At 46.1% G+C, this 26,770-nt stretch overlaps 6 protein-coding genes across 6 annotated transcripts; 3 read left to right on the plus strand and 3 right to left on the minus strand.

Annotated features, from left to right (window-relative positions):
* PADG_05676 (DNA-binding protein kinase TEL1) lies at positions 1–9,246 on the minus strand (the record flags this gene model as incomplete). The annotated part of the gene is made up of 8 exons (XM_010762550.1): positions 1–1,086; positions 1,146–2,207; positions 2,268–2,658; positions 2,727–7,182; positions 7,242–7,573; positions 7,627–8,985; positions 9,051–9,093; positions 9,168–9,246. The coding sequence occupies 8 exons, from the start codon at positions 9,244–9,246 to the stop codon at positions 1–3; spliced, it is 8,808 nt and encodes a 2,935-aa protein (XP_010760852.1).
* A 444-nt stretch (positions 9,247–9,690) lies between these two features.
* On the plus strand, positions 9,691–18,544 carry PADG_05677 (uncharacterized protein; the record flags this gene model as incomplete). Its single annotated transcript, XM_010762551.1, has 8 exons — positions 9,691–9,874; positions 9,953–14,293; positions 14,358–14,513; positions 14,571–14,842; positions 15,631–16,386; positions 16,457–17,549; positions 17,618–18,040; positions 18,180–18,544. 8 exons carry the CDS (start codon positions 9,691–9,693, stop codon positions 18,542–18,544), a joined length of 7,590 nt encoding a protein of 2,529 aa, XP_010760853.1.
* A 2,877-nt stretch (positions 18,545–21,421) lies between these two features.
* PADG_05678 (uncharacterized protein) lies at positions 21,422–22,679 on the plus strand (the record flags this gene model as incomplete). Its single annotated transcript, XM_010762552.1, has 2 exons — positions 21,422–21,521; positions 21,571–22,679. 2 exons carry the CDS (start codon positions 21,422–21,424, stop codon positions 22,677–22,679), a joined length of 1,209 nt encoding a protein of 402 aa, XP_010760854.1.
* Positions 22,680–23,295: 616 nt separating this feature from the next.
* PADG_05679 (uncharacterized protein) lies at positions 23,296–24,407 on the plus strand (the record flags this gene model as incomplete). The annotated part of the gene is made up of 2 exons (XM_010762787.1): positions 23,296–23,432; positions 23,579–24,407. 2 exons carry the CDS (start codon positions 23,296–23,298, stop codon positions 24,405–24,407), a joined length of 966 nt encoding a protein of 321 aa, XP_010761089.1.
* Positions 24,408–25,284: 877 nt separating this feature from the next.
* Positions 25,285–25,889, minus strand: PADG_11960 (uncharacterized protein; the record flags this gene model as incomplete). Its single annotated transcript, XM_010762874.1, has 2 exons — positions 25,285–25,535; positions 25,682–25,889. The coding sequence occupies 2 exons, from the start codon at positions 25,887–25,889 to the stop codon at positions 25,285–25,287; spliced, it is 459 nt and encodes a 152-aa protein (XP_010761176.1).
* A 95-nt stretch (positions 25,890–25,984) lies between these two features.
* PADG_11961 (uncharacterized protein) lies at positions 25,985–26,574 on the minus strand (the record flags this gene model as incomplete). The annotated part of the gene is made up of 2 exons (XM_010762875.1): positions 25,985–26,248; positions 26,500–26,574. The coding sequence occupies 2 exons, from the start codon at positions 26,572–26,574 to the stop codon at positions 25,985–25,987; spliced, it is 339 nt and encodes a 112-aa protein (XP_010761177.1).
* Positions 26,575–26,770: the final 196 nt, after the last annotated feature.

Here is a 26,770-nt window from a genome sequence, read left to right on the forward strand (position 1 = left end):
TCACCATACAACAGAAAAATAATCGGCAAAATAATTCGAGGTATCTATGCATATGCAGCCCAACCTGAGAGATAGAATAAGGGTTAGTATCACATCTGTAACGGATGAACCACGGCGAAATGGCTTACCGGAATACAAAACCGCAAGGTTACGCTCATCTGTCGCTTGCTGAATTAACTCATTAACCGTAGCAGCAACGCTAAGGGTTTTCCCAAGCTTCTTCGCAACAACAGTTAAAGCCCGATCGGCCTCACTGGGTTCCTTGGGGTTCTTGCTTTTGCCGCCTTCGCTGGCCTGATCCGCGCCCCCAGCCGCCTGCTGTGTATCCTGCATTTTTTTAATGCGCAGCGGGGATAGTGACCAACTGTAGAGCGGATCATAACGCAGGACGTCTAGAATAGTCATAATGCTATATGATTCTTGGCGGAGAGCCTCGAGGGTGAATTCGCAACAGCGTCTGAACACCCCCTCTGTCTTGGTGATGCCCATTCCATCAACAAGATCGCGGGTTAGGCGGAATGGAACCATCTCCGGGATTGGTAGGACACGCCCTTGTTCGAAAGCAACACCTAAATCAATATGAACCACCTCACCAGTTCCCTCATCGAGAAGGATATTGTGCCCATGCCTATCACCCAAACCGAGCACATGGCCTAGCATGGAGATAGCAGCAGTGCTTCGCGTGTAAGCGAGGCGCTTGCTGAACCAGTCATCCGGCTCTTTGAATTTTTCCATGAAAAAGAATTTCATGACCGGATGGAAGTGATCCGTTACTTGACGAAAAATCTTTACTCGATACTCTAACGTTCTTGGTTGGGCATCGTTGATATTCTTGCGGCAGGCATTGGGTTTCATATCCTTGGGATAGTGCCTCTGATGGGCAGGCATGAGATAGTCGTGTAAAGGAATGGTGTTTTGCACAAATTCGATGATGCCGGCGTTAGCTGTAAGCGGAAGCACCTTATATGTTCGGATTCCCAAGTTGCGCTGTTGGGTGGCTCGATGATCCCGCAGTAAATTGCTGACTTGTTCAAAGACTTGTTCCATAATACTGTCCTGCCGCAAGTCATCATTTCCACCTTTGAACTGAACATATATGTCAGAAATATCTACTTTTACGAAAGCATGGACTTCACATGACTTACCAGTTGTTTATACTTTAGACCATCTGAGGCAATAGCGGTAACAATCTTGGGGGCACTGACACCTGAAGCGACAGTGAATTCTGGGAGGTATTTCTCAATTCTTGGAACATGGCTGTAATCGCAATCAACCCGGAGGTCAATTTTCATCGTGGCGGGTGGAATGTGTTGCCTCCTGATGTCTTGTTCCAACCGCTGTCCAGTAACCGATTTCCTAAGAGCAACTTTCGAACCACTCTTGAGTCCATCATCTAGTTTGTCCATAGCAAATCTAACATAGCTGATATTTGTGTTATGCAGCGTGATCCAGGTGCTCTGTACTTTCGGATCATTTTTCAGTCGGTCAACCAAGATGTTGGCTGCTCTGTAGCGGGAATTCGACATAAGGTCTTTCCCCACTTTAGATTTACTGCTGCTGAACATTTGATACATCCCGTGATAGGGGTGCTCCACGCAAATCCGAAAAATGAGCTCTGACAGTAAAGGTTGAAAAGTATCCTCAACATCAAGCAAACGCGACGACAATTGATTCATTAGCGGTGCAAATTTCCGACTTGGGACCGTGCTGATATATCTTGCGACAGCTTCATTGGCTGCTTCACTCTCGGAGTTATCTAACCAGAGAGCACAGCATCGTAAAACATCGTTCTTGAACATATCAGAAGCCCGCAGCGAAAGAAGATAGTTTTCTAGACACTGGCGTAGGAAAGATACCCGGCTTTTCTTCAGCCTTTGGTACTCATTGTCATCGAGTTCAAACCATTGTTTTGCTTTGATTCTGTGGATGCGAAGTTGATCTCGCTCTTTACCTCCAGCTGATTTCATCATTTGCTCTAGATCCATTACTTCTTTCTCCTTTCGATGGCGGATCTGTTCGATTCTTCTAAAGTCTTCAAGTCCGTCTGGGTTTTGCAATTGTTGATCACAGAAAGAAGCGAACTCATGGAACACCCGCCCAGCTTCGTCTCCTTCAAAGTTGCCTTTCAATTCCTTCATCGCAGGAACTAGATACTCCTGAATAATTGTATCCGGCTTCTGCAACCTAGCTTCCGCAACGTGGTGACCCTAACGAAATTAGTAACTGATGTCTTTTATATAAGCATAGATTTTAGTTTAGTTACGTACTAGACTAGCCAACACTTCTGCCTTATTCACAGGAATAGATTGTTTCGGGAGATCTTTTTGTTCGTTGAGCTGCTGTAATATCTGAATTGATGTCGTCATCTCCCCTTGATCCCAAAGCACATTTGCTAAGTCAAACGTGGCTGCAGCATCAATGAACACACCCAAGTCGGCACATGGCTGAATTAATTTACACAGAGATATCGCAGATTTCAAAGATGCTTGATGTTCGTCGTGTTCTCTGCTTATCTTGAGGGATTCTCGAATAGCCTTAACCTCCAATAGCTGGGCATCACGGGAGCTTAGACCAAGCATGGATCTAAGGTGAGGTTTCCGTTTGATTGACGAGAATAAAGCTTCGTGGCTCGAAAGAATCAGGTTTACATCGCAGAAACTAATGAAGTAATCACGTAAGTCAAAAAATGTTGATATTTTGGAACCCATGTAATGGACAACACGAACCTCTCGAACTTCAGCCATGAACTCCTCGATAGCATTCGTTCCCATTCATCCTGCAAGTCTTCGGGAGTTTGAGAGCTCAGGACTTCGTCAACTTCGGTTAACACGCCTAAAGCCCTCATCATAGTGCGAAGCTCGACCTTTGACTGGTTCTCTTCTAACAGGCGGCTAAGGATCTCTGAGAAGCAATCGTCCAACGTTCGAACCACTTGCATCTTGTTGTCAGAGGAATTCAAACTTTGAAGAACTTTGAAAACATTCCCGTTTGCGGAGGCAGTGGTGGAAGGCAGTGGTATATCCCACTGTTGTAAATACAGTGAAGTTGAAAGCATGCTTTCAAAGACTTCAGCCCTTTTCCCAATACCGCTAGGTGCCGCAAACATGGCACTTGCAACCCCTTGGAAATTTGTGGAATTCAGAGCTTTTATAACTCCAAGGGCATTTACTTCTCCAATTGAGTTAAAAAGCTTCATGTCGGTCTCATAATTAGCACTTTGGAATGTCAAATTTTTGAGTCCGGCACTCTCATGTTGAACCTTTTCAAGGACCGAGTCCAGAGTGGCACTTTGCTGGATTCCGTAGAAGAGATCGGGATCTTCGATGCTTTTAAAGATGTCATGAAGGAGCAGTAACGAGTCAGATGATTTGGAAATTGCCGATCGTCGAGTTGAGGGTGTTCGCGAGAAATGTATTTCCACAAAAAGAAGAGCAGTCTTATACATTTGACACTGCGTGGCTGCATTGGCGGCTTCCAAGTAGTCGATTTCGAGCCAGGCGTCTCGTTGGTTCATAGTTGACTCATGGGGAATTTTCTGATGTCTGAGGTAGAGAATGCAGTGTATGATGAGCCGGATGTGTGGAAATACAGTTTCTCGAACATCGCGGAATGCTTGTCGAAACACTTCGGAGATAGCTTGGCGAGAACTCTGTCTGTCCTCATACTCAGAGACTAACACATCATGCACAACACATGGTAAGAGTTTCACGGCTAGAGATGGTATTTCAAAAAGAACTTTTGGCAATGCGCCCATTATGGGGTCGGCGGCTTCCTTATTTGTTAGGCAAAGAGTTACATCACGGGCCCATTCGTCGACAGGTACATCTGGAATCCATCGAATATCATGATTGAACTGAGTTCTCTGAGAAGCAGTCAAAGACAGGTCAGGGCATATATACGGTGTCCAGGTAAGAGCTTTCATCGTTGAAGGAGGAATTGCCGCTGCGCACTCTCCAAGATTAGGGTCCGAAGGGAATCGAGTAAAGATGGTTTGTAAAGCCTGCTCTGCAAGGCCAATGTCTTTGCGGCTATTTGAAAATAGCGAGTCACAAAGCATGCGGATAATGGAAAACTTGGACGTAAATCTAATGCATTCGGGTATATCGTCAAAGGAAATGGATCGCGTTTCCTTGAGCATCGAGCCGTCAATTACACCGGTTGACGCATATGCTCGGCCCAATGCACGAGCCGCCCAGAGACGATAACCAGAACTGTGGTCTTGGTGTTGGATGGACTTCCAAACCGTTATCGCGTTCTCCGCAGCAATCTTGTCATCCCCCAAAATATCATCCCGGAAGTTGTTTGGCCTTTGGAAATCATTGCAGACAAGAGAAAAGATCAAATCTGTCGCTGGAACACTCAATAATCCCTTCCCGCTGGCGCTATCTTGCAAAAGACCTGCCATAAATTCACCCTCATACGTCCCCTTCGAAGCGTTTCCAGCTAATTGAATACGCTGAGAAGAGCCGACAAGATTTCGAAACGACTTCTCTGACTCTCGGCTAAGTTTCGGAGATATATATTCGTTCATAAATTTTGCAAACCAGTCGTAGAACATTTGAGCGTTCGATAGTGAGGAATGAAAATGTGTTTCTTGGGCAGTGCTCTTTTGAGAAGAGGAAAGAAACCCTCGGAGCGAGACAAGAGTTGACACCCCCAGTCCTGCCATAAAAGAGGGGTTTTCAAGTAGATACGATCTGCCTTTATCAATGAGATACCAAAAGAGTCCAATGGCATCTCCTGAACAATGAAAATCAGAAAGAAAGGGCCTTAGAAAATGTAGAAGCATCTCCAATGGGTATTCTTCAAGAACTACAGGCCCAGCGATGCAGATAAGAATTTTAAGTTTCCGGATGACAGAACAGGCATGGAGAGAGCCCAGGGAGGGGTGGATGGATTCTATCAATGTTCTCGCAACGAAACAAACTAAAGCGGGCGTCCACATCGTCTCAAGGTCATATCCACTCCGTGCGCACAGAAACTCAAACTCATCGAGGAGGTATCTGGCTCGGAAAGATGGCTGTTGGCTGGCAGGGAGTGCCGCCGAGGATGAGCTTCTCTCACCAATGTCTCTCCAGATATCTAGAGCAAATTTAAACGGGGGGCGCTTTTCGAAACCTCTCTCTATCTGCTCCGTTTGATCAACACATTTAAAAAATACAGCGACCGTCTCAGGAAAGAATCTCTCCAGCAGGGAGACAAACTTTTCAGGGCCCAGAAGTTTCTTGATACGACTTTCTGTTCCCTTCGGCTGACTGTCTTGGGAAGGTGGAATACTGATGTCGCGTGCAATACAGTATGCTTCGGCTTTGTAAAAGGATTCTTCAAGCAATTCTGGGAATGGCACACTTAAATACGATGAAACCCCGGCCATCTCATCGTCCTTGCCACGCATCACAATTTGGGCTACAACTTCATCCTTGACGTCAATCAGCAGCTCATTGAACGTCTCATAACCGAATATAGTGAATGGAATAGACCCCAAAGACTCCGTTTCCAACCACGTATAAATCATCTGTGGCGCAAAAAGTTTGAATATTTCTTTGGCATTGTTGAGACCAAGAGAATTTGCGACTTCCTTTAAGCAAGCTTTCGCATAGGGGGATGACTTAGGAAGTTGCCCTGGCGCTTCAAATATGTGATATATTCCGCGGCGAAGGAGGGTATGCCATTTAGATGCTAACTGTGCCAGGACGTATAGCCGTAGTGCAATGCCCTCGTTCCAGTCGGGGTCTCGAGGAAGACTCTCGAGGATATCATCAAATATAACATCATATTCTTTCAATATAAACCGATCGAACACTGACGGAATGATCTTAGACAAGTGGAACTTAACTGTCAAATCTCCATCATAAAGGATTTTAAATAAGCTTGTACGGGGTGAGAGGCGTGAATTTTCCCTACCAAACAGTGGATTTGTTCGCAAAACACTTTCCATTAATCTAGCAATCCGAATCAGAACTCTTGAAGACCCGAGCTTTTTACGAACTATGACACCAGTAAACCAGTCGTAAAGATCTGATGCGGATTCGAAAAGTTCATCGTCTTCCTCAGCGGTCCAGAGGTCAACAAAAGAAATCATCAAATTAATACACAGGGATAACGTCCCCTCACACCTCTCAAGCTCGTATGACTGTAGGCACTTTTCTCCAAAAAACTCGAGCAAAATGCAGGCGTCAGACCTAGAGATATTTGGCCAGCTCCCGAGAAGAACCGCTAAATTAGTTCGGCAAGTTAGAATGTCCGCCTCGTCAAGGGATGTGATATAGCTGACCAAGGTCTCATTTGTAGGGACTTCTAAGTTCTTTTTTGCCTCGTAAAAGTGATGTAGTATAAATAGATGAGTTGCTGTTGCGCGGCGGATTGAATTCTGGTCACCGTAAGAAGGCGTGTCCTCTCGATCAAATTTAGGGGTCAGGTCATTTTCCCTAGTGTGACTTTCTTTAGATGAAAATTGAATATCCAGATCCATCGGCTCCGTCGTGGAGTGAGATAGGTCCAGTTCCGCCTTGCGGTGATGATCGAAAACGGAAACCAACCCGGGGGTCATCCGATGCACCGCATTCAAAATCGGATCTTTGGTGTCAAGTGACAGCTTCAATGGCAGAATAATCGGGGAGAGAATATCCAAGCACGCGTGGAGAAATTCCACTTCCTTCTTGGCGAAATAGCCACAGAAACTTGTCCAGAGTTTTTCGGTACTTTTTTGTAGAGATTGACAGCGAAATGAAACAGGTATCGGAAGCAACTCTGCAAAGATAGTGCTGGTTAAACAGAGAGATACCAATATTTGGATGATTTCAACTGTAACATGTTGACGCTTGTCGTTGCATAGCTGGGTCCAAATTTCATTGAAGCTGTCTATTTTTGTCTGCAGCAGCTCCAAAACAACCTGGTCGTTAGGATGTTGTCTCACAGAAGATCCAACAGAAGGAGGACTGCCGATATCTGTTGCAGTCTCATTAGAACGTCCTTGCTTTTTAATAAGCAGCAGATACTCAATCAGCTCATAATCATGACGAAGGTCGAAGAAATATTTGGAGATCCTGCAAAGTGGTCCTGGAGGAGCAGGGTACGCGAATTGGAAAGATCTCCCAGTGCAGCTCATTAGGAGATTCAAAAGGTCTAGAGGTCTTGCAAAAGTGGCGACTTGCATCGTATGAATGCGATCAGTCAAATTCCCTGAATCTAAGTGTCAGCAAACGATTTGATTTCGCAAATACGTAATTCACCTAACATACAACTATTTCTTATCCATGCACAAATTTGTTTTGACATATCTTGATTCTGCGCGGGATTGATCTTTGTTCGGAATTCCACCATCGTTGCCCACATCAGCAGGGCAGAATCGGTCAGGCCAGCCGGACCGTTGAGATCAATAGAGGACGTCATTAATTCTATTGTATCCACAATACTTGAGTAGTCCAGCAATTTGAAATGCAGGATTGCCGTCATTAAATGGCAGGAAGCTCTGGATGTGGTGGGCGAGGCTAGGGTGCGGGAAGCCAAGTCCCAAACCTGAGTCCACAGAGGTCGTAGTTCCGGTGACATAGCTGCTGGACAGCTAGCTATGCTGCAAATACACCATCAGTAACCTTCTGTAGGCTTTCTATCGATCTGACATACCTTGCAATTGCTATCATAGTCCATGACGCAGATGACCCGTTTTCGTCTAGAATGTTTACAGTGAGTTGTTCAAGAGTTGATAAGAGCTCGTCAACTCCCGGCTCCCAATCTAATAACACAAACGGAAGTAGCTGCAGTGCACATATTCTGGCTAGCCCCGTAGAGGTTGAGGCTTCGCGAACAATATCCGATAACCTTGAAAGGAGATGTAGTTTTTTATTAGGCCTTCCCACTGCTTGTGAGTTTTCATCTAGAGTGTGGCATAATTTGTCCAAAAGCGTGGAAAGATTAGCAATTACTTGCAGGGTTGTCCAATTTTGCTCAGACCTAGGGACACCGAGACGCGGAGCCATTGTCCGAATCCCCAAAGGTCGAGGAATTGGGTCGAAACTAAATACCAAGTCGTCAACCTGCATGAGGTCCTTTTCAGGTTGCCTCATGTACTCTTGACAGATTCTCTCGAGGAGGCCTTGAAGTAACTCGACAAACGAATCTGGTGGGTATGACAGACCAATTTGTAGAAATACGGGTCTCCCCAGCATCAAAGTTATGAGCATCTCATCTCTTAAGGCAGCGGATTTCGTACGCCAGAACCGTTTGATTATCGGAATTACATCCAAAAGAATGTCTCTAACTAGAGTGATGTCATCTGTGACGGATTTCGAAAGGACAGCATTCAGTGCTCTAAATGCTGCATAAGGAGCCCTCGATATGCTATTAAGCGACAATAGATAGTCCACCAGGCCATTGAGCAGCTTCCCCGCGTTATCGAGGACGGGGCTTATCGGACAGGAGCATAGTAATTGAATACAGGTCTCTAGTTCTTCGTTATTTCCAGTGGCATCAGAACGGGAATTTCGACTACGTCGAAAAGAGCCTGGTTCGACTGAATTGGCACGACTGTTTGGTTCATCCAGACTCTCAGACGGAAGACGAGAGCGACTTCGGATGCTCAGCTGGTGTCCCTGACTGGGTTCTATAACGCCGATGGCTCGAAGGCAAAAATCAATCAGATGACGCCAATCATCCTTGCTCAAATGCTCTACATGGGGCGCATATTGTAATGTTATCCTTAAAATCTTTATGTAGTCCCCACTGAGTGGCTCCCAGAGGGCGTCTTCCGGATTTGGGAGCGCATCGGTAATATGATATAGCAGAGCCGTGACAGTTTTCAAGCGTATCCTCTGGACTCCTAACTCAACCGTCGTCCGAAGGGCAGATGCGCAACTTGTGAGCCTCGACGCAGAGGTAGATTTGGAAATGGACGACTTTGTGCGTTTATAGAAAGACTTCTCGATTGATATAAACCGGAACAGAGCCTCGAAAATTTTGTGATAGTTTTTGTCACCCAGATTGTTCCTTCAGCAAATACCACCCATGTCAGTATACCAATACGGATTGGCGAAGGCGAATCGGAGGCATACAATTTAGGTGTTTGTCTGCTCTGGAGAAGGATATGTTTTAGATCTTTTCAGCTACAGTCAGCCTTATGTCCATGAATAATACAGTCAGTTTCTACGTAAGCTAGAAAACGGCATTACCTTCAAGCCCATCTGTCCGATCCTTTTGTTTGTCAGAGCGAATTGCCTCCAGCGCATCCTCCAAGCTGACTTCCTTCATCGTTCCCCAGGCAGCCGCTTCACAATGGATCTAAGAACTGCTCCTGGTAGAACGTATTAGAGCGGGGAGCGAGGAGAGCATACAAAGGGTTTCTATCCAGAGAACCATGCTATTTAGATCATTAGAGAAATACTTCATCTCCATGGAAAGGAAGTGCTACATTAAAATGATAGACACAGTAATAGAATGTTACCACAGGCTGACCCTCTAAGGGGTTGGAGGATACGAACTTTGGTTGTTTCGTCAAAAGGAAATTTGTCCGAAAAAATAAAAAATAGGCTGCGGTGAAGTGAAGCCGTTGGAAGCTCGGGCCATTTGTGATTGGCCGCAAACTCTTTTTGCAGATCGCGTCTCTCTGACCACTTCAAAACACTCTACGGAGTATTTTCTAGCAATCTCAACCACACTTCAAACAGAACATTCTCTTGTCCACCTCTCTCCAGGATGGATGGCGGCGATGAACTAGATAGCCTGAGGGGCCTCTTCCAGGACCTTTCTAGCCTCTCCAGAGCTGCCCTTCCAGACATAGATAGGCTAATTTTCGAACTAGAGGCAACCATTCAAGACTTCAGAAAGCTCCTCGAAAAGCCCACAAAGAAGAACGAAAGCCGCCAAACCGTACTCTCTGGTACGATCCACCATATCTCGTCGCATCAAATCTGTTCATATGTTGGTTGTTTGTGCTAATAATGTCTTGATTACATAGGGAAAATTAAGGTCCACGATGTCGAGTACTCGGTAAATAAGGAATTCCAACAGGACGTCTTGCAGGTGGCAGACGCCTTGGATTTGGACGAGATCGAAGCGGCCGATTACTATTTACGAGCGCAAGACGACGCAAGGAAATTAGACCGCTCTCCTGTTATGAGTACAATTATACGTTTTCATGAACGACGATCTTTCCTCCTGGAATGCCTACGTTTAGTCTTCTATGAGTCGTTCGAGGTCGAGAGAGAAGGCACCCAAGCCATCATGCAGGATTATGTTGCGAAAATTCTTGAGATCCAAAATGGCCCCTTACGAAATGCGTCTCTTTTCGCAAGAAAGTGCATGGATTCCATGGTTGATATCGAAAAATGGCTGATACGCCTGGGCGAGTTAGCTCAAAAAGCTTCAATTGTGGGACAAGCTCAAGAATCAGATCTCGAAATTATAGAATTCCAATGCGGCAGCCTTGGAAAGGAGCATGAATCTCTTGGGGCGATACTGTGCTACCTTTTCAAAGGCACTTTCACCAGCTCAGAAGATTTCCGCCTACTCCTAGACAGACTTAGGAAACTCGATAAGTTCGACATGATATTGGTCCATTATATCCCAGCAATAGTCTCCTCGTCATCTCAGTATGGCTCTCCGGAAGGTTCTGGATCTCTTCGCGATGCAAGATCTCTCCATCAGACTGTTACATCTTCCAGAGAACCACAGGACTGGCTTTTATCGAAATTTCATGCTACTACAACAGCTCTATGGCTGGCCGAATACTCGGGTTGGTATTATGAAACTTCCCCTGCGTCTCCTCTTGAAGGTATTAGTCCTGAAAGGGAGACCGCTGATCTCACCAAGTTGTTTGTCACCGTCCTCGATGATGGGGCCCTCGAATTTATGCTTGAGGTCTGTGCCGGCGTCAGTCAGAACCAGTGGCGCGATCCATCAAGGGCAGAGCTAGTAAACCTACTCCTCAAAGACAGTGCGCCCTTGGCGATTGAACAGGACTCTTCTTCATATTTTCATGATTTACTCATGGAACACTTCGAGATATTCGTAGAATCTCTTATTGCCAACATGCCTGATGCGATCAGGACATTGAAATCGGAAGAAGATATTCAGCGACTGGATCAAATTACTGCTCTTCGGGAGGGCCTGACCTCAAATATACATAGGGGGCCCATTGAAACTCGCATGCATTTTGAGGCTTTGCTCATGATAATGGCGTTCGCGTTTGAGCATAGAGTTGACGCCGCGCAAGAATTTTGGGCAGATCCGGAAGGAAATTTATACGGATTTCTCCAGTGGGCGTCGAAGCGCCAGACTGTTCCTCGGGCCAGTGCCTTCTGTGAAATGCTTTGTTCTATCTCAGAAGGGGAGGAAAATTCCCTGTCAGCTCACAAGTTCCTCTTAGACGAAGAAAAAATATCACCCACGAAATTCAAAAGATCCGCATCGATGGGCTGGACTCAAATGATAGAGGAGCTCCAGCTCTATGCCACAAAAGCCACGGAACGTCCTTCAGCAGCACCGCCATCCGTTTTTCGTATTCGGAAACTTGAACCGGCGGATATTGATGAACCCGAAAGTCCTGTGATGCTTACATCTTACTTGAGACTCATCAGCCACCTATGTAGGCAAAACTCTACAATACGCCAATGGATCTTGGAGCATCCAACACTCAACCTCATTAACATTCTTCTAACGCTGTGCGACGCTCCTATTCCAAGCCATCTGAGATCCAGCATATTTGTCACCTTTCGGTGTTTAATGGTGGACAGGATATCCGTTCATGGGAATGAGATGTGGATTTCTCTTGACCATTGGATTTCTGGTTCAGGATCCCAAACTTCAGGTTTTGCCAAAATATCTCTTGTGACCAGTTCACCTGGCTGGAATGAGCGCCATTTTTTCCGGAAAATAGCAGAAACATTCGACCAAACATATTCATTTGTTGACCTGCTGGACACACTGGTATCACCGCCCATCGATTTGATCGATTCGCGACTCTCTCTTCCCTTTCCAGAAGCATTAGGGTCCTCCTACCGAATGCCAGGCATAGAGCCTTATATCGATTTTGTCATGGGCCAGGCATTCGCTAGTAGATCCATCGACCTTCACGAGCCACAAGCTCGGCTTTTACAACTGAGCTGCTTCAACTTTGTAGCCACCTGCCTCGAGAATTTTAACGAGAACCTCATTTCCATCGTAAATCAGCCTTCCATTCCGCTAGACTCTGGCTTGCGATCATCATCCCTGAATGCGTACATTCGATTGCATCCATTCGCGAGGGTGATGGAGTGGATATTTAACGAGGATGTTCTCAAGACCATGTTTGTTACGGCACATCAAAACATCGATGAGGTCGCACGGGCTGCATCTGATTCCATACTACTTCGATGCTTGGTCCGAACCATTGACGTTATGAACCTTGTGATGGACCACCAGTCGACCTACTTTGATGTCGTACGGCCATTGATTAAATATCAAACTAGACAAGCTGCAAATACCGTGGCTAATTCGTCTCTTGCGTCGTTTGAGGATAGTGTCATGGACAATCTCCGCCTGGTCACAGATTTGTGCCTCTACTGCGGGACCGGCCATCCACTGTTAACTCTGGCTTCTCTCAACCTTTTGGAAAAGCTATCCAGCTCCCGGAAGCTAAATAGAGCCACATCGTCCACAATATCGCGTTGGCAGGCATCTAATCAGATAGTGGAACTATTGAACAATGATGTTGAGGCAGAGCGCATTGCTCGCTCTCTTGCCCCTCAGATGAAACCTGATTTGCGGGAAATAGAAAACGGTCCAACATCTTCTGGCTATCTCATCAAACTAGGGCTTGTAAATTTACTTGATCGCTGTCTCAGTATGAATCCCGAAAAGCCAAATATGGCTCATCTCCTTCTGGGATTTTCTTGTTTGGGAAACACGCTTGATATAGCAGCCGAGGGATTGTTCCAGGACAAGATGTCACTTTTCCATGCTATGGTCGAGTTTGTGCAGAACTACCCTGATGGGGAAAATGGGACGATTTTGACTTGGATGATTTATCTCAAAGAATCGTGCTTCCGTGTGCTTCGACATCTCTGGTCATCGAAGCTCTCTTCAACACTAGTTCTTCCAGAGCTCCATCAGCGTCAGCTCCTTGTTACCCTGTTCATAACTCAACCTCAAGTCGGTCCAGAAACCCTCTGGGATAATTTCCAAACTACTGATCCAGAATTTTGGTACTCGAGTTCACCAGATTCGGTATCAGAATTTCTTAGTTTCCGCAGTCTTCTTTTTGACTATGCCGTGACCGAAGTTCGCTCTGCAGCAAGGCATGGCTCCCCTTCTCTGCAAAAAGATACCCTATCTACTCTTCTAGGAAGCTCGGTTGATGAAAATAACCGAACTTTTACCCACCCTTCTTTCTTCGACCTCTTTGATTTCGTCGATTTGGATATTGAGGCCGTTCAACCTCCCTCAAATCTTAAGTTTTTCGATGGCAGCAATCTGGATCTATGCGCAAAGATACAGAACGATGGTTTGGTAATCTATGATCTCCCCTCCGTGAAGGAGCTTCTTGAACTCACCAAGCAAGAATTACTCAACGCTGGAATAGCGACATCTAATGATGATGAACAGCTCCTTGCCGAACAGAACAACATATTGCTCTTTCTTCGTGCGACTAATCAAAGCCGAAAGATTCATCACAGCCGCTACTTAGCTGTTCGATCTTGGGCAGAACTTGCGACCACAATCATCGTCACGTGTGAGATGGACGCTGCACAAAGGCCGATGTTGATTTTGCACATCCTACAACTTATTCTTCCCAAGCTTGAAAGCTCTGTCATGGATAATGTAGCGGAAGCTATTGAACTAGGGCGTTTGGCAGAATCGTTGATAGAAAAGCTTGGGACTGGTCATCCACCGGAGACACCCAACAAGGGAACAGATATCATTGATGAACGACTCTACCACCTATTCCAAACATGTATCCGTGGAATTCCATTGGCTACCGAAAATAGTGCTTTGAGAGAATGCCTTTACAACATATGCTCCCAATACTTATCCCGCATTACTCGCAATAGGTCAGATCACAACCGTTTTGGAAGCCATTCGCAACAAGCTGTCAAGGCTTCGGGCTCCTCACTTGTTGAAGTTTTATGTGACGATGCATATTCTGGACAAGAAGCCTGTCGAATATCTGCTCTGCTTCTTCTCAACCTTCTTGCTGTCCTTGATCGCCAGCTATCCTCATCGCTGCTCATAGAATTAGTTGCCCAATCGAACTATCTCGCCATGTTCGTGGATGTTGTTGGGGCGATACCATCAGAGTTTCGCAAAGCGTCTGCAAGCGGTACGTAGTATACATCTGATTTTATTCCTCTCTCACATTCTCCTTGTCTAACATCGCTTTCCAGAAACCTCTCGACTATCTGTTTACTACGACACACACCTGTGTCTACTTCAGCAACTTGCACAATCACGAGTTGGAGCAGAACGCGTCCTAGACGCAGGCTTGTTTCAAGCTGTTAAGGAGTCCCAACTCTTTGCCACTGACCCTGATATTGGAATAGGTAAAATCATATCCTCTTCTTAGCCCTTTTCATGGTGACTAACTTGATAACTTTCAGAAATTGATAACCCAGACGCTCTTCAGAAATACTATGATCTGCTCCTTTCCGTAATGCGCGTGATCGTGTCAGCAGTTTTTGCGCGCGGCTTACACAACCAACAAGTCCGTGACCAAACTCGCATATTTCTGTCTAAAAATCGACAAAGTATTGTTGGCATATTCAAGCGGTATACAAAGATCTGTGGTCTGGATGATAAGAACGCTAGAGAGACAGTAGAGGATCTGGTAAAGTCATACATCGTACTAATCGAAGCTATTGGGTTTCTTGAAGTTAGTCCTACTCTCTTTCGCAATTACCCGGCGTCCGTTTAGGGAGACATTAATGCTGACTACCTGCCGTAGTTTGAGGATGAGCAGTCGATCGACAAAATGGGTCCAAAATCATTTTCTTAGATTTCTGTATTGCTGTAATTTGCAGCCGGAGGCGTTTGTTAAGGAAGCATTTAAAGGAGGAAAGAATATATGATATGCCTAATGATTCTCTTTATCCCGAGTCTTGGAGGACTTCCCCAGCGCATTTAAGCTACAGCATGAGTATTAATGTGATGTGTTAGTCATATCGTAAACAGAGCTAAGTGAGGGAGAAAACTATAGACTGGTAGAGATTTGGGATGACTGCCAAACGCATCCCTAGAGGTGAATGAACTGCAATATTCATCATAATCATCATCATCATCATCATCATCATCATCATCATCATCCACATTTCTTTCACATCTCATTTTTTTTTTCTCCGCATCAATCTCCTCTTTCATTTGTTATCATTCATCAATCTCTCTCAATCCTGCGCATATTGGCGTTCATACATCTCAGTCCGTCCATTACCTAGACCTTAGTCACGGAACAGCCAATCGGAGCTGTCTGCTGCAGTTGACTCCGTCAGGCGGTTCAACCCATGAACGTCAAAACAGCGTCATACTGAACGAGTCTCCTTTACACACCCACCGTTTCCTAACACTTCGCAGAGGTATCTTTTTTTCTATATGGCTGTATGTCGTTTATGTTGCTTTATGACATGTGAGCTCTGATGGACTTTGGATATCAATCTACAAAAATAGATGCATAATTCCAATAGGCCTGCACCGAGGGGCGGGAACTACAAGTCTCCAGGAAAACGGAAACAACCCGAACAAGATCCTGGAAATCGCGAGGACCTGGTGCGGAAACAAGCGACTATCACGTACCTTTTTGAGAACGGGTGGAATAACATATCGAGAAACGGCAGAGGGGAGATTCTGTCTCCAGATACCAAGCGCATGAAACGAGAGGGACTCCAGCTCCCTGCCTCATACCCTGCCGCTCCCACTCAGCTAATGTCAATCAATAAAATGTACATATTCCAAAATAATACCGATTCAAAATCACCAGCCGGTCCCGGTGGGCATAATCTGTCACCTTCGAATTCTAATGGCGCCATGCCGTTGGAATCCCGTTCCCGCAACTCGACAATCCGATCAAGCAACTTCACACCACACGCTGGAGCAAAGAAGCTGGTCGTAAAGAACCTAAGAGCCACACCTCGTCTAGATCGGAATCGATACTTTGAGAAAGTCTGGTCGCAACTGGATGCTGCTCTGATGGCTATCCTTGAGGATCAGAAGCCGGAACAATCTCTCGAGGAGCTCTATAGAGGGGCAGAAAACGCCTGTCGACAGGGTAGGGCTGCAACTCTGGCCAAAAAGCTACAAGATCGCTGCCACGAGCACATATGTGAGAATGTTTTGAATTCGTTATTGTTGAGATCGGAGGATGGTAATGACGTTGATATCTTGAAGTCGGTGGAAGAAGCTTGGGCTACGTGGAATGCTCGTTTGGTATGCTTTTTCTTTCCACAACGAATATCAAATTCTGAGTAATTCGGTTATTAACTACCTTCTGTTTTAGGTTTCAATACGTTCTATTTTCTACTATTTAGACCAATCGTTCCTCCTTCATTCCACGGACAATCCAGTCATCTATGAGATGGGTTTAGTTCAATTCCGCACCGCAATGTTCTTGAACGATACATTGCGCCCCCGCATTCTACAGGGAGCCTGCCAACTCATTGAACTTGACAGAAAGGATGGTAATACGGCAGTTGACCCGAACCTACTCAGGCGTGCTATCAAGTTCTTTCATGACCTCGGCGTTTACAAGAAATATTTTGAGCCATACATGCTTGATGCATCCGAAAAATACATCAGCAGCTGGGTCGTCAATGAAGCTAATCATTGCGGGCTTGCCACCTATGTAGAGCGGTGTCAACTGCTGATTAGCCGTGAGATTCAGAGGTGTGATCTTTTTGGTCTGGACAGGAGCACCAAACAAAGCATATCCCAAATGGTAGATCGTTATCTTGTCTCAGACCAGATCAAGATCCTACTTAAAGAAGATGACATTGTCGAACTCCTCAACACGCATAGTCAGGTGGCACTGGAACAACTGTACTCGCTACTGCAACGTCTGGAGCTGGGGCACAAAATAAAGCCCGCATTCTTCAAGTATATCACCACAGAAGGGTCCAAGATAGTGTTTGATCAAACAAACGAAGATAGGATGGTTACGAGGCTATTAAGTTTCAAGCAAAATTTGGACGTTATTCTGATAAATGCATTTCACAAAGATGAAGTCCTAGGTCACACTCTGCGTGAGGCCTTCGAAGTGTTTATCAACAAAACGCAAAAATCAGAATCTACCTGGGGAACGGACAATCCAAAACCAGGTGAAATGGTTGCAAAATACGTCGATATGCTACTCAGAGGTGGTGTCAAGGCAATCCAGAGCCTGGATGGAGAATCCAGCATCGGCAGCACGGCCTCGGCTGATGAAGATGCAGAGGTAAATCAGAAGTTGGACCAAGTATTGGGTCTTTTCCGTTTTATTCATGGAAAAGCCGTTTTCGAAGCCTTTTATAAGAACGATCTTGCCCGCCGTCTTCTTATGGGTAGAAGTGCAAGTGATGAGGCTGAAAAGAGTATGCTTGCCAGACTCAGATCAGGTACGTGCCATAATCAAACGAAGCCAACCCCTGGAAATAGCAAACTGACCATATTGAAAACCTTAAAGAGTGCGGTTCGGATTTCACCCGGAATCTCGAGTCTATGTTCAAGGACATGGATCTTGCGCGGGATGAAATGGCCTCCTATAACGCGCTACTAGGACCAAAGAAGAACAGACCTGGCTTGGATCTGAACGTGAATGTCATATCAGCAGCAGCATGGCCTTCATATCCAGATGTGCCAGTGAATTTGCCGAAGATAATATCATCTGCCTTGGAAAGCTTCGATCAGTTTTACAATAGCAAGTACAACGGACGAAAACTTCACTGGAAGCATTCGCTTGCGCACTGCCAGCTAAAGGCTAAATTCCCCAAAGGTGACAAGGAAATCGTTGTGAGCGCGTTCCAAGCCCTCGTTCTCCTCCTATTCAATGACGTAGTGGAGGGCGCCACTCTATCATACGCAGAAATCAGGGAAGCTACCAGCCTGCGTAAGTGTTACAGCATATCTTTCTTTTCTTTTCAGCAAAAAAAAAAAAAAAAAAAAAAAAAAAAAAAAAAAAAACGCCATTTAGATCTTATGCAATCTATTTCATATAGACACAGACTAATCTAATCCCCACCGCCCAGCTGACGTCGAATTGAAACGCACTCTCCAATCCCTAGCCTGCGCGAAATACCGAGTTCTGGTCAAGCGACCAAAGGGCCGAGAGGTAAACAACGACGACACCTTCGCCTTCAACTCGAACTTCTCCGATCCCAAGATGCGCATCAAAATCAACCAGATCCAACTCAAGGAGACCAAGCAGGAGAACAAGATTATGCATGAGCGGATTGCGGCAGACCGGCACTACGAAACACAGGCAGCCATTGTGCGCATTCTAAAGACCCGGAAAGTCATCACGCACGCGGAGCTAGTGGCGGAGGTTATCAATAAGACGAAGGATAGAGGGGTGTTGGATCCGGCGGGTATCAAATCTAATATTGAAAGGTGAGTTGAGATTTTTCCTTGGCCTCTTACTGCGTTGCAAACCGCAACCCAAATATATTCCATTTCCAAATGGTTATTTGTTTGAATATGTTAACTGACATGCAATTCAACCGCACATTCAGACTCATCGACAAGGAGTACATAGAGAGGGAAGATGGAAATAAATACGTATACCTAGCTTGAAAGGACAAGATCTCATTTCTTTGACGTGTTTCTTTTGATTCCATGGGGTTAACTATGCAGGAGATATTTGTGGAATCAGAATCTTCATCTGCCTTGTGACTCATCTCTCACCCAGTGTATGAAATACAGGCTACCATTTCCTTTGTTCGGCAGTTGCTTGCCCCTGACCAGTTTCTGAGAATTTTCATGTAAAAAAGTCAAGGATTGATAGACGCAATGCTAATGACAAGAATTATGATTTCCTTCCCCTCTTCTTTCGTTTTCCTCTTGTATTCCATGCAGCGAAAAGCTTTGTAGAATAAAGAATATTTGTGCTCTGCTTTGTTTCCAGCAAATCTCACTCTATTTCTTCTTTTTTTACTTCCTATAACTAACTAGTTAACTAGTTAGTTATATAATGGGCCCATCGACCGAGAACTCATGCCACCTCCAATTTCAACTCCAATCAGCAATAATTTATAGTTATTACGAAGCCATGCTTGATGAGCTCAACACATTTCACGGCAGTGCCACCGGCAATTCCCTTTCCCCACCATACATTCTATGACTTAAGCAAAACCCCACCTCCACTCGCTCCAATGTCCGTATCCATATAGTATCCGCCTGTCACAGTAGCGGCTATGACACGTCGCCATGTGTGCAGGACCATAATGGTTGTGTCTTTGGGACTCCGGCTGTGGAAACGAAGTAGTACGAAGAGACTCCATTAGCTCGGAATCGGACAACGTGTCGTGATGGGATTTCAACCCCGGCAAATAAAGGAGGTCGTCGACCTCTGCAGGCACCCACAATGCCAGCTAGAACGGTTCCAGGGTTCCGAATTCAAGTCATGGTTCCTGTGATTCGCCAGCAGCCGCGCCTGAGAAACAAAGAGCTCCTTTCGCCAAAGGGTATTTTGACCAGAAATAGGTCGGCCGCCATTACTCTCCCACCCCTTCCCCCATGTCAAACGTGCCAGTTCTTTTGTCCCCACCCTGCGCGCTCCACCATCCTCTCCCTCAGCATATACGGGTCTGGGAAGCCCAGATGTAAATGAAGGGGTGGTCGAGATAGCTGTTATTCCGTGGGGTGAAAATAGGCCATATCAGCTTACCATCAATCTTGCCCTCTTTCGATTCCATCACACTGGTAGGTTTTGAATGCGACCTACAACCATCCTGTCCTCTAATAAGAAAAGCACTTGGTGTATCCAAACGGCATATTTCTTTTGTGCCAAAGTCCTTCATCTTTCATCACTAATTTTGTTGATCACAGGGATTTGCATGCCTGATGATGGGTTGACGGAGGCGAGCCTAATGACTTAAATACAGCGGTTGCAGTCCTGTCAAATCCGTCAGTGTACTAGCAATTCACTCCTTTAGGCAGATTCTCAGCGTTAATAAAGTCCAGTATGAATTTCAGCCCTTTAAGATTCTTTATTTGGCTTCTACCTACAATACCCGCCACGCGGCAAAACATACCACATGCTGTGACTCAACATTGCCTCTCTCACCTCTTAAGGCAATAGCCTGGCATTGACTGTTTCTTGCACGAGTCTTGAGAAATTAGCACATGTTAACTGCGAAAAGGAGTAGTTGTTAACTATTTTCAGGTACGCTCTAATTACCGGACTCGAACCTGTGGTTACATCCAACCGGCAACATCCGGCGTCTTCATAAATCTGATTCCAAGTTATACACGATAGAACGTGCGCTTAGATATTTCTTGTGAGCGACGTAGCTCCATCTAATATCATAAGGAGATTCTAATTTTGGCGCTAAGGAGTTAAGCACCCACCCAAGCCACAGAAACGACAAAAAAGTGGGTTAAGCTTGATAGTGAAGATTTCTGTGAGCAGCAGCACAACGTTAGTTGACTAACTAGTTACATCAGCTGACAGGCGCCACATAACTAACTAGTCAACAGCGTGCATCGTACCTTTATATTGAGGGCGTCATTGAACTCAAGCTTCAAAGCTATTGGGTTTCTATAACCCATTGATCTGATTGAAGGTCGTAGCCTATTTATCTCGATGTAGCCGTTGTTTCAAGCACCAGGCGGCTTGTCCGTCGCACTGTCGCACTGTCACACCCTCAAAGGCTTGTGCTGTCTACCGACATGAACACAAGAGACAAAAATACTCCCCCATCAAACCCATTTAGCTCTCACTCCTGGTTCTGACACGGCAATTTCGTATATGCGCCAATCCTTGTCCCCGTTATATTGTCAGTGAACGGGCTACGAGACAATAAAACAGAGTAGCTTGGGTATGTTACACGCTTCCGACACTATCTTACATTGAATCATTAAAGCTCCAGCTTCACAAAATGCCAAAGAAGCTTTGTCCGATATTGACTCACCAGAACCTTAATGGCATTCGCTCAGAGTACTCGGGGCATCAACATTGAGCATTGGCTCGCTGGTGGTTGGCAAGGCAATATTTTCTGAAGAATTCCAGAATCCTCCTGACAACGTCACAGCAACACAACGCGTCTCAGGTCGATAAATCATCCCCTTCTCTTCCCTTCTTTCTTCTGCAGGGTCTTGTCCTCCTCTCGAGTTTCTTACTATTGTGCGAGAACTGGTTGGTGTGAAGGACAGCATTATATATAGCATGTTCCAGAACAATCACATACTTTCCTCCATCTCTTGCGGTCTTGCATTACTGTCGTTGCTTTTAACTCAGCCTGGCTGATGGTTGGTTGCACAAAAAAGAGCCATGAGTTCTCAAGTTCCTGAACCACTCCTGCTCCAAGGTGCAGCAATAAAAACATTCGTTCTAACGCGTGAAGCCAACTGTACACACTCTAGCTTTGCACGTGAGTATAGCACCTATGATCACCCGATGATATGCCTCAATTGTAATAGAGAGCCAGATCTTGGTTGGGTATATGCGTGCACGGAGGACAGGGACAGGCATGGCATATTGGCTGAATACTGGGAACGATTCCCGACTTACGTCCACTGGTCCATCCAGCAACTTTGAGACCGGAGATGCGATTCACTTGAATGATTGGGTCGCGAAAGCCATCGAAAGCGGACACTATACGCCCGAGCAGGTGGAGAGAATAAAAGCACAACGCGCAGAGGTTCTCAAGGCAATCAACACCTACCACCGTGTGAACCACAATTCGAGCCGTGCGCTGCCACCATTGCCGCCTCAAGAGCTGCGGGATCCAGAACAGGTATCGAAAGATACCTGTGCTGACGTAACTACGGATTTGTTGCCTCCAACCGAATGCGGCTCGCTCGCAACCGTCTATATCCCCAGCTGCCATTTACGGGTTTGCCACACCTGCCTACCAATCGCGGCCGAGCGAAGCTGGTTGAGCATCAATCGGGTGTGTACAAGTGGAAATATATCAAAGGATCAGCTCTTAGAATCCCTGATAGATGTCGGAGTTAGCGTCGATGATGCTTTCTTTACCAGGAGGATTCAGGAGATGGAGTCCCTAGAGACCGGGGGACGGCCAAATTGCGATATAGCCGATGAGAGCGTCTGGGGTGGAGAGTATTATGAATATTATGACGAACATGGCGGAAGTGTAAACTCTGCAGCGTGTGCGGGTAATGAGGCGAATACCGATGGCGATAGCTACCATGCAGTTTTACGGGACTATGAAATGGAAAGGGAGGGAGGCGACGATGGAAATGACGCCGATGAAGCCACCGACGAAGCGTATTATGAATCAAGAAGTCTGAGCAAGGTTTTGCATCTTCATTGGAGCCATGTGGAAACAGGAGTAGCCGATGAAACAACAACTCCATTTGCACAGCAGATGAGATCTAAGAATAGGCCGCCACTGGTACCACCGCGGAACAGCCGCTCAGCACATAGCTTATCTCGAAAGGCTAAGTTCAAGTTCACTGTCCAGCCTCGAGAGTGGGGAGTTGGTGGAGATAGCGGTGATCTGGGTCTCATCTCCATCGACAAACTGCTGGACACCACTGATGGAGACATTTTTGCCCACGTCTAGACGTTTGCAAATGGTAATATGGCACGGGCAGCGCAATGTCACGGTGCTCATGGGAGGGCAAATAGAAGTAAGTGGTGGGCAAATGAGGCGGGATAAGGCGGGATACGGCGAGGAATGGCGTTTGATATTTGAATTTTTGTGTGGCATCCCGCTAAAGTAACTAACTAATATGTTTTCCACATGTAATTATATATGTAATTAACTATATGCATCTACAAAGAGGTATGTGTCCCTGAAGTCTATATGGAACTATGAAGAAGACTTGTTGATTTTATCATCAGGGTTTGAAGACAAGTATCACAGTTAAACATGATTTGTTCAAAGAAGGTTGTTGAAATTCAACCAGAACAAACCTTCGTGTGATTGTATGCGATAAATCATGTGATTGAGGATGAGCATTGGCTAATGATAAAGTGGACCCAATTCAAACCATGTCCAACTTTTGTGATCTCTGGACCTTTCAAAGTTCCACTCACGTGACATCGACCTCGGCTGTAATTGACATTGGGTTATTCACTTACGCCAACCCACTGCTCTACTGCTGCCCCTTAAAAACATATCTACTTTTTTTTTTTAAAAAAAAAAGTTATTGTTTTTATACGAAACGCGCCCAAAGATGGTAGAGGTATCGGATCCAATTTCCCAGCCCAAGGAGGCGCAGTCTTCTCCAGAGGCCTCCGGCATCGCCGCTGCACGCACAGCGTCCCTATGCGCCCTTGCGAAGATGGACGTGGCAATCCGGCGGTTGGACAAGTACGTGTAGAAGAAGAATCTACACAACCTCCTCTGTAAAGCTTAAGTTCCCAATTTTGAAGCCCCGTCTGACTAGCGTCCATGTGTTCCCTCCGCGACCTTTCCGCGCGAGGGAAAAGAAGTAAAAAAATCACGCAATGAAACAGATTCACATCAACTGCAAATGGCCTGGAGCGATTCCTCGCAGTAGTCCAGTACAACTCTCAAATGATCCACTACCTACTCGCCTCTCCACCATTGCGCGCACTCCTCGCGCGGGCGCACGCGTTGTCCCGGCCTTACGTTATCAGGAGATCCAAATCACAAGCCCCTCCACCTAACACAGCACCAACACCGCCCCCGCCCTCGCCCTTCCTCGCGCTCTCCTCCCTAATGTCCGAAACCCGCACAACCCTGCGCCTCCTGGGCCTCCTCTCGCTCTGGTCCTGGGGCTCCGCAACCCTCAGAAAGCCCCCCACCGACCCAATCCTCTGCGCAATCGCCTGCACCCAAGTAACCGCGAACGTCCTGTACCAGATTCTAGAGAACGTGGCACATCTGGCGTCCAAGGGCGTGTTGAACAGGCGAGCGGTGGAGCGGTGGGGGTCCTTGGGGAAGTGGTATGTGTGGAGTACGCGGGCGTGGTTGGCACATGTGCTGTTGGAGTTTGTGAGGGTTTGGAGGGAGTATGTGTTAGCAAGGGAGATGCGGAAGAAGAATGCTGAGTTGCGGGGGGATGTTGGGGATACGGAGAAGGGAGGCCGGGATGAGGAGGAGGAGGAGGAGGAGGAAGGGGAGAAGAAGAGTGCTCGGCGGGCGGAGGTGAGCGGGTGGAAGAAAAGCTTATTGAATAGCCTGGCCTGGCTGCCATTGTGCGTGCATTGGAGTTTTGAGGGCGGGGTTGGTGTGCCGGATCAGCTTGTTGGGCTGCTGAGTATGGCTGCCGGTGCATGGGGGGTGCATGATATGTGGAATGTGACGGCAGCGGTGGTGTGAGTTTTTTTTTTTTTTTTTTTTTTTTTTTTAGAGTTTTCTTGTTTACTCCCTTCCAAATCTCAATTCTCCAATAGATGTATGTATATAGATCCGTTATGTTTGGAATCATCTGCTGTAATATGTTTTGATATCAAATCCCCAAGGGTTATGTCACATGTTTTTCCATGTGAAAGATCAAGCTGCTTCATTTTTCCTCCGCTACCTTATGAGCAATTGAATTGCGAAAAGCCCATTTACTTTCCTGGGATAGAGCAACAATTGAATGGTGTTTTAAAATCTCAGCCAGAGATATCTCCAGTGTGGTTTATTACTAAATCAGTGACTTGATGATATTTCGCAGGCTTTTTACTCTTAACTCTAATCCTAATCCTCAATTCTAATTCTAACCTAATCCACACTTCTAATCTACCTTCAATAACCCTGATGTCGATGAGGGTTGAATAGAACCGCAGTCATTAGTAATATGTGTGATTGTAGTTAAGTAGGAGATTGACCGGAAGTAGATGATGTTTGTTCAAAAGTGGGGGCCCCCACTGATAAACGTTCGACTTTTGCACATTCCTGTTCCAGGGTGGATCTGGAATAACTCAGCTCGTTTAGCGAGGTCGGTCAGTAAGTTAGTGAAATAGTTAAAATCGTTTGATTATGAGATAACAGTAATACAGTTTGACTAACTTGTTCGTTGCTCGCGGAGTTAGGTGGCCAATTGATGTGTTTTCTGTCTCATCATTGATGATATATGGCCATCATCCAACCCCCTGACCTGACCGAACTGAGCAAGTCAAGCTGTCAACACACGTAACTAACCAGGATCCGTCAACTCGTCAACTAGTTGTATTGAGTCAATCAGCATATAACCTGTTCTGCTCTTGGACGTCTAGAATTTCTCATCCAACGACGGCTCTTTGACTTCATCTGTCTCACGCTTCTCGTGGGGTTGCGCGATACTTTCTCTCCCCCTCGCAGCTTGAACCATAGTTAATGGATATACATGGGCCGATATCGGATCACCTGTAGTTGGGGGAATGCCCTGCCAAACGATATGGGTTCTGGCATCATCGTCCAGCTTCCCGACCTTTGCGTTGGCACCATTATTTTCATTTCTGTCTTCCTCTCTCTCTTTCTGTTCTTTTCAATTGCGGATGTCCAAAGAGTGAACTGGGGAGGCAGCTATAAAGTGAACAGAGCACACGATACCAGAATAGTACAGGTAGTTTTTAATGCGATGCACACGGGATGACGCGTGTTTTTGTTATGTAACGAGTTGGTTTAACCGCTCCGCCCTTGGGGCAACCTGGAGCCGGAGCGGTTTTGACTCACTTCGGGGTTGGGTTGGGCTGCAGCCTGCGGGTTACCGCCAACCCGTGGACTGTTTGCTCGGCTTGATTGGCCCAGGGGGGGGGCGTCGGGCGAGCCCTTGGGTCGTGGGTGCACCGCCCTGAGCTGCGGGGCCTCGGGACCCACTCGTGTGACCAACCCCATACTCCCCAATCCTCCCCATTCTCCCCATTCTCCCCATTCTCAACATGCGTCAAACAACCACCAGTGAGAACCTAAAACGACCGCTCTAACATGGATTATCCTGGAGGAGCAGATAGGTGCGGGAAGACTACGCCCAATGCTTGATCAATCATTCCAGAATCCTTCTCTAGCCCCCACATGCCCTTCAGCGACCCTGATTGGCTAATGATTAGAGAGAGTGTGTGTTGCTGCTGTTGTGGACGTCGTCGTCGTAGTCGTCGTCGTCGTCGTCGTCGCTGTTGTTGTTGTTGTTGTTGTTTCTGTTGTTTGGAAATACCCAGAGTTAGATCCAGGAGCTTGAGGCGCCGTGATACTGCATACTACCTTGGAATCAACTGAAGCAAGACCAAAAGGTTAATCATTCAGCATGGCCATATCTGTCAAATAAAGGAACCCCCTGCGAAGGTCAGCTATCAAATAAGTAATAGGCAAAACCCTGACGCCCCCCCCCCCTCTCCGGTATGCAAGTCTCGCCACGATTCTAAAGGGAGTCTTGTTCGTTCGTTCTTTCAGTCCAGTTATCGTTTTGGAATGAATGACATAATTACGTCTGTAAATTTTTGTTCAAAACTTTGGTAGCTTTTTTAACTTTGCCTTTAATCCGCCTGCCATTTGGTCGTTTTCGACCGAAAACTACCGAACCCATCACCCCATTGGAAATTCTAGAAAAACATTCTCAGCCCCAGTAACCATACATCTTTCGCCTCCCCGCGTCTATCGCGGCCGATTGAATCGTCTTCAACCTGCTCATTGATTTTTTTTTCCCTTCCTATTTCCTTTTGACTCAGGCAACACCCTATCCCTCTCAAGGTTCATATGAGTATTTGGATGATATATATCAT

This window comes from Paracoccidioides brasiliensis (assembly GCF_000150735.1).
Source record: "Paracoccidioides brasiliensis Pb18 unplaced genomic scaffold supercont2.6, whole genome shotgun sequence".
NCBI lineage: Eukaryota > Fungi > Ascomycota > Eurotiomycetes > Onygenales > Ajellomycetaceae > Paracoccidioides > Paracoccidioides brasiliensis.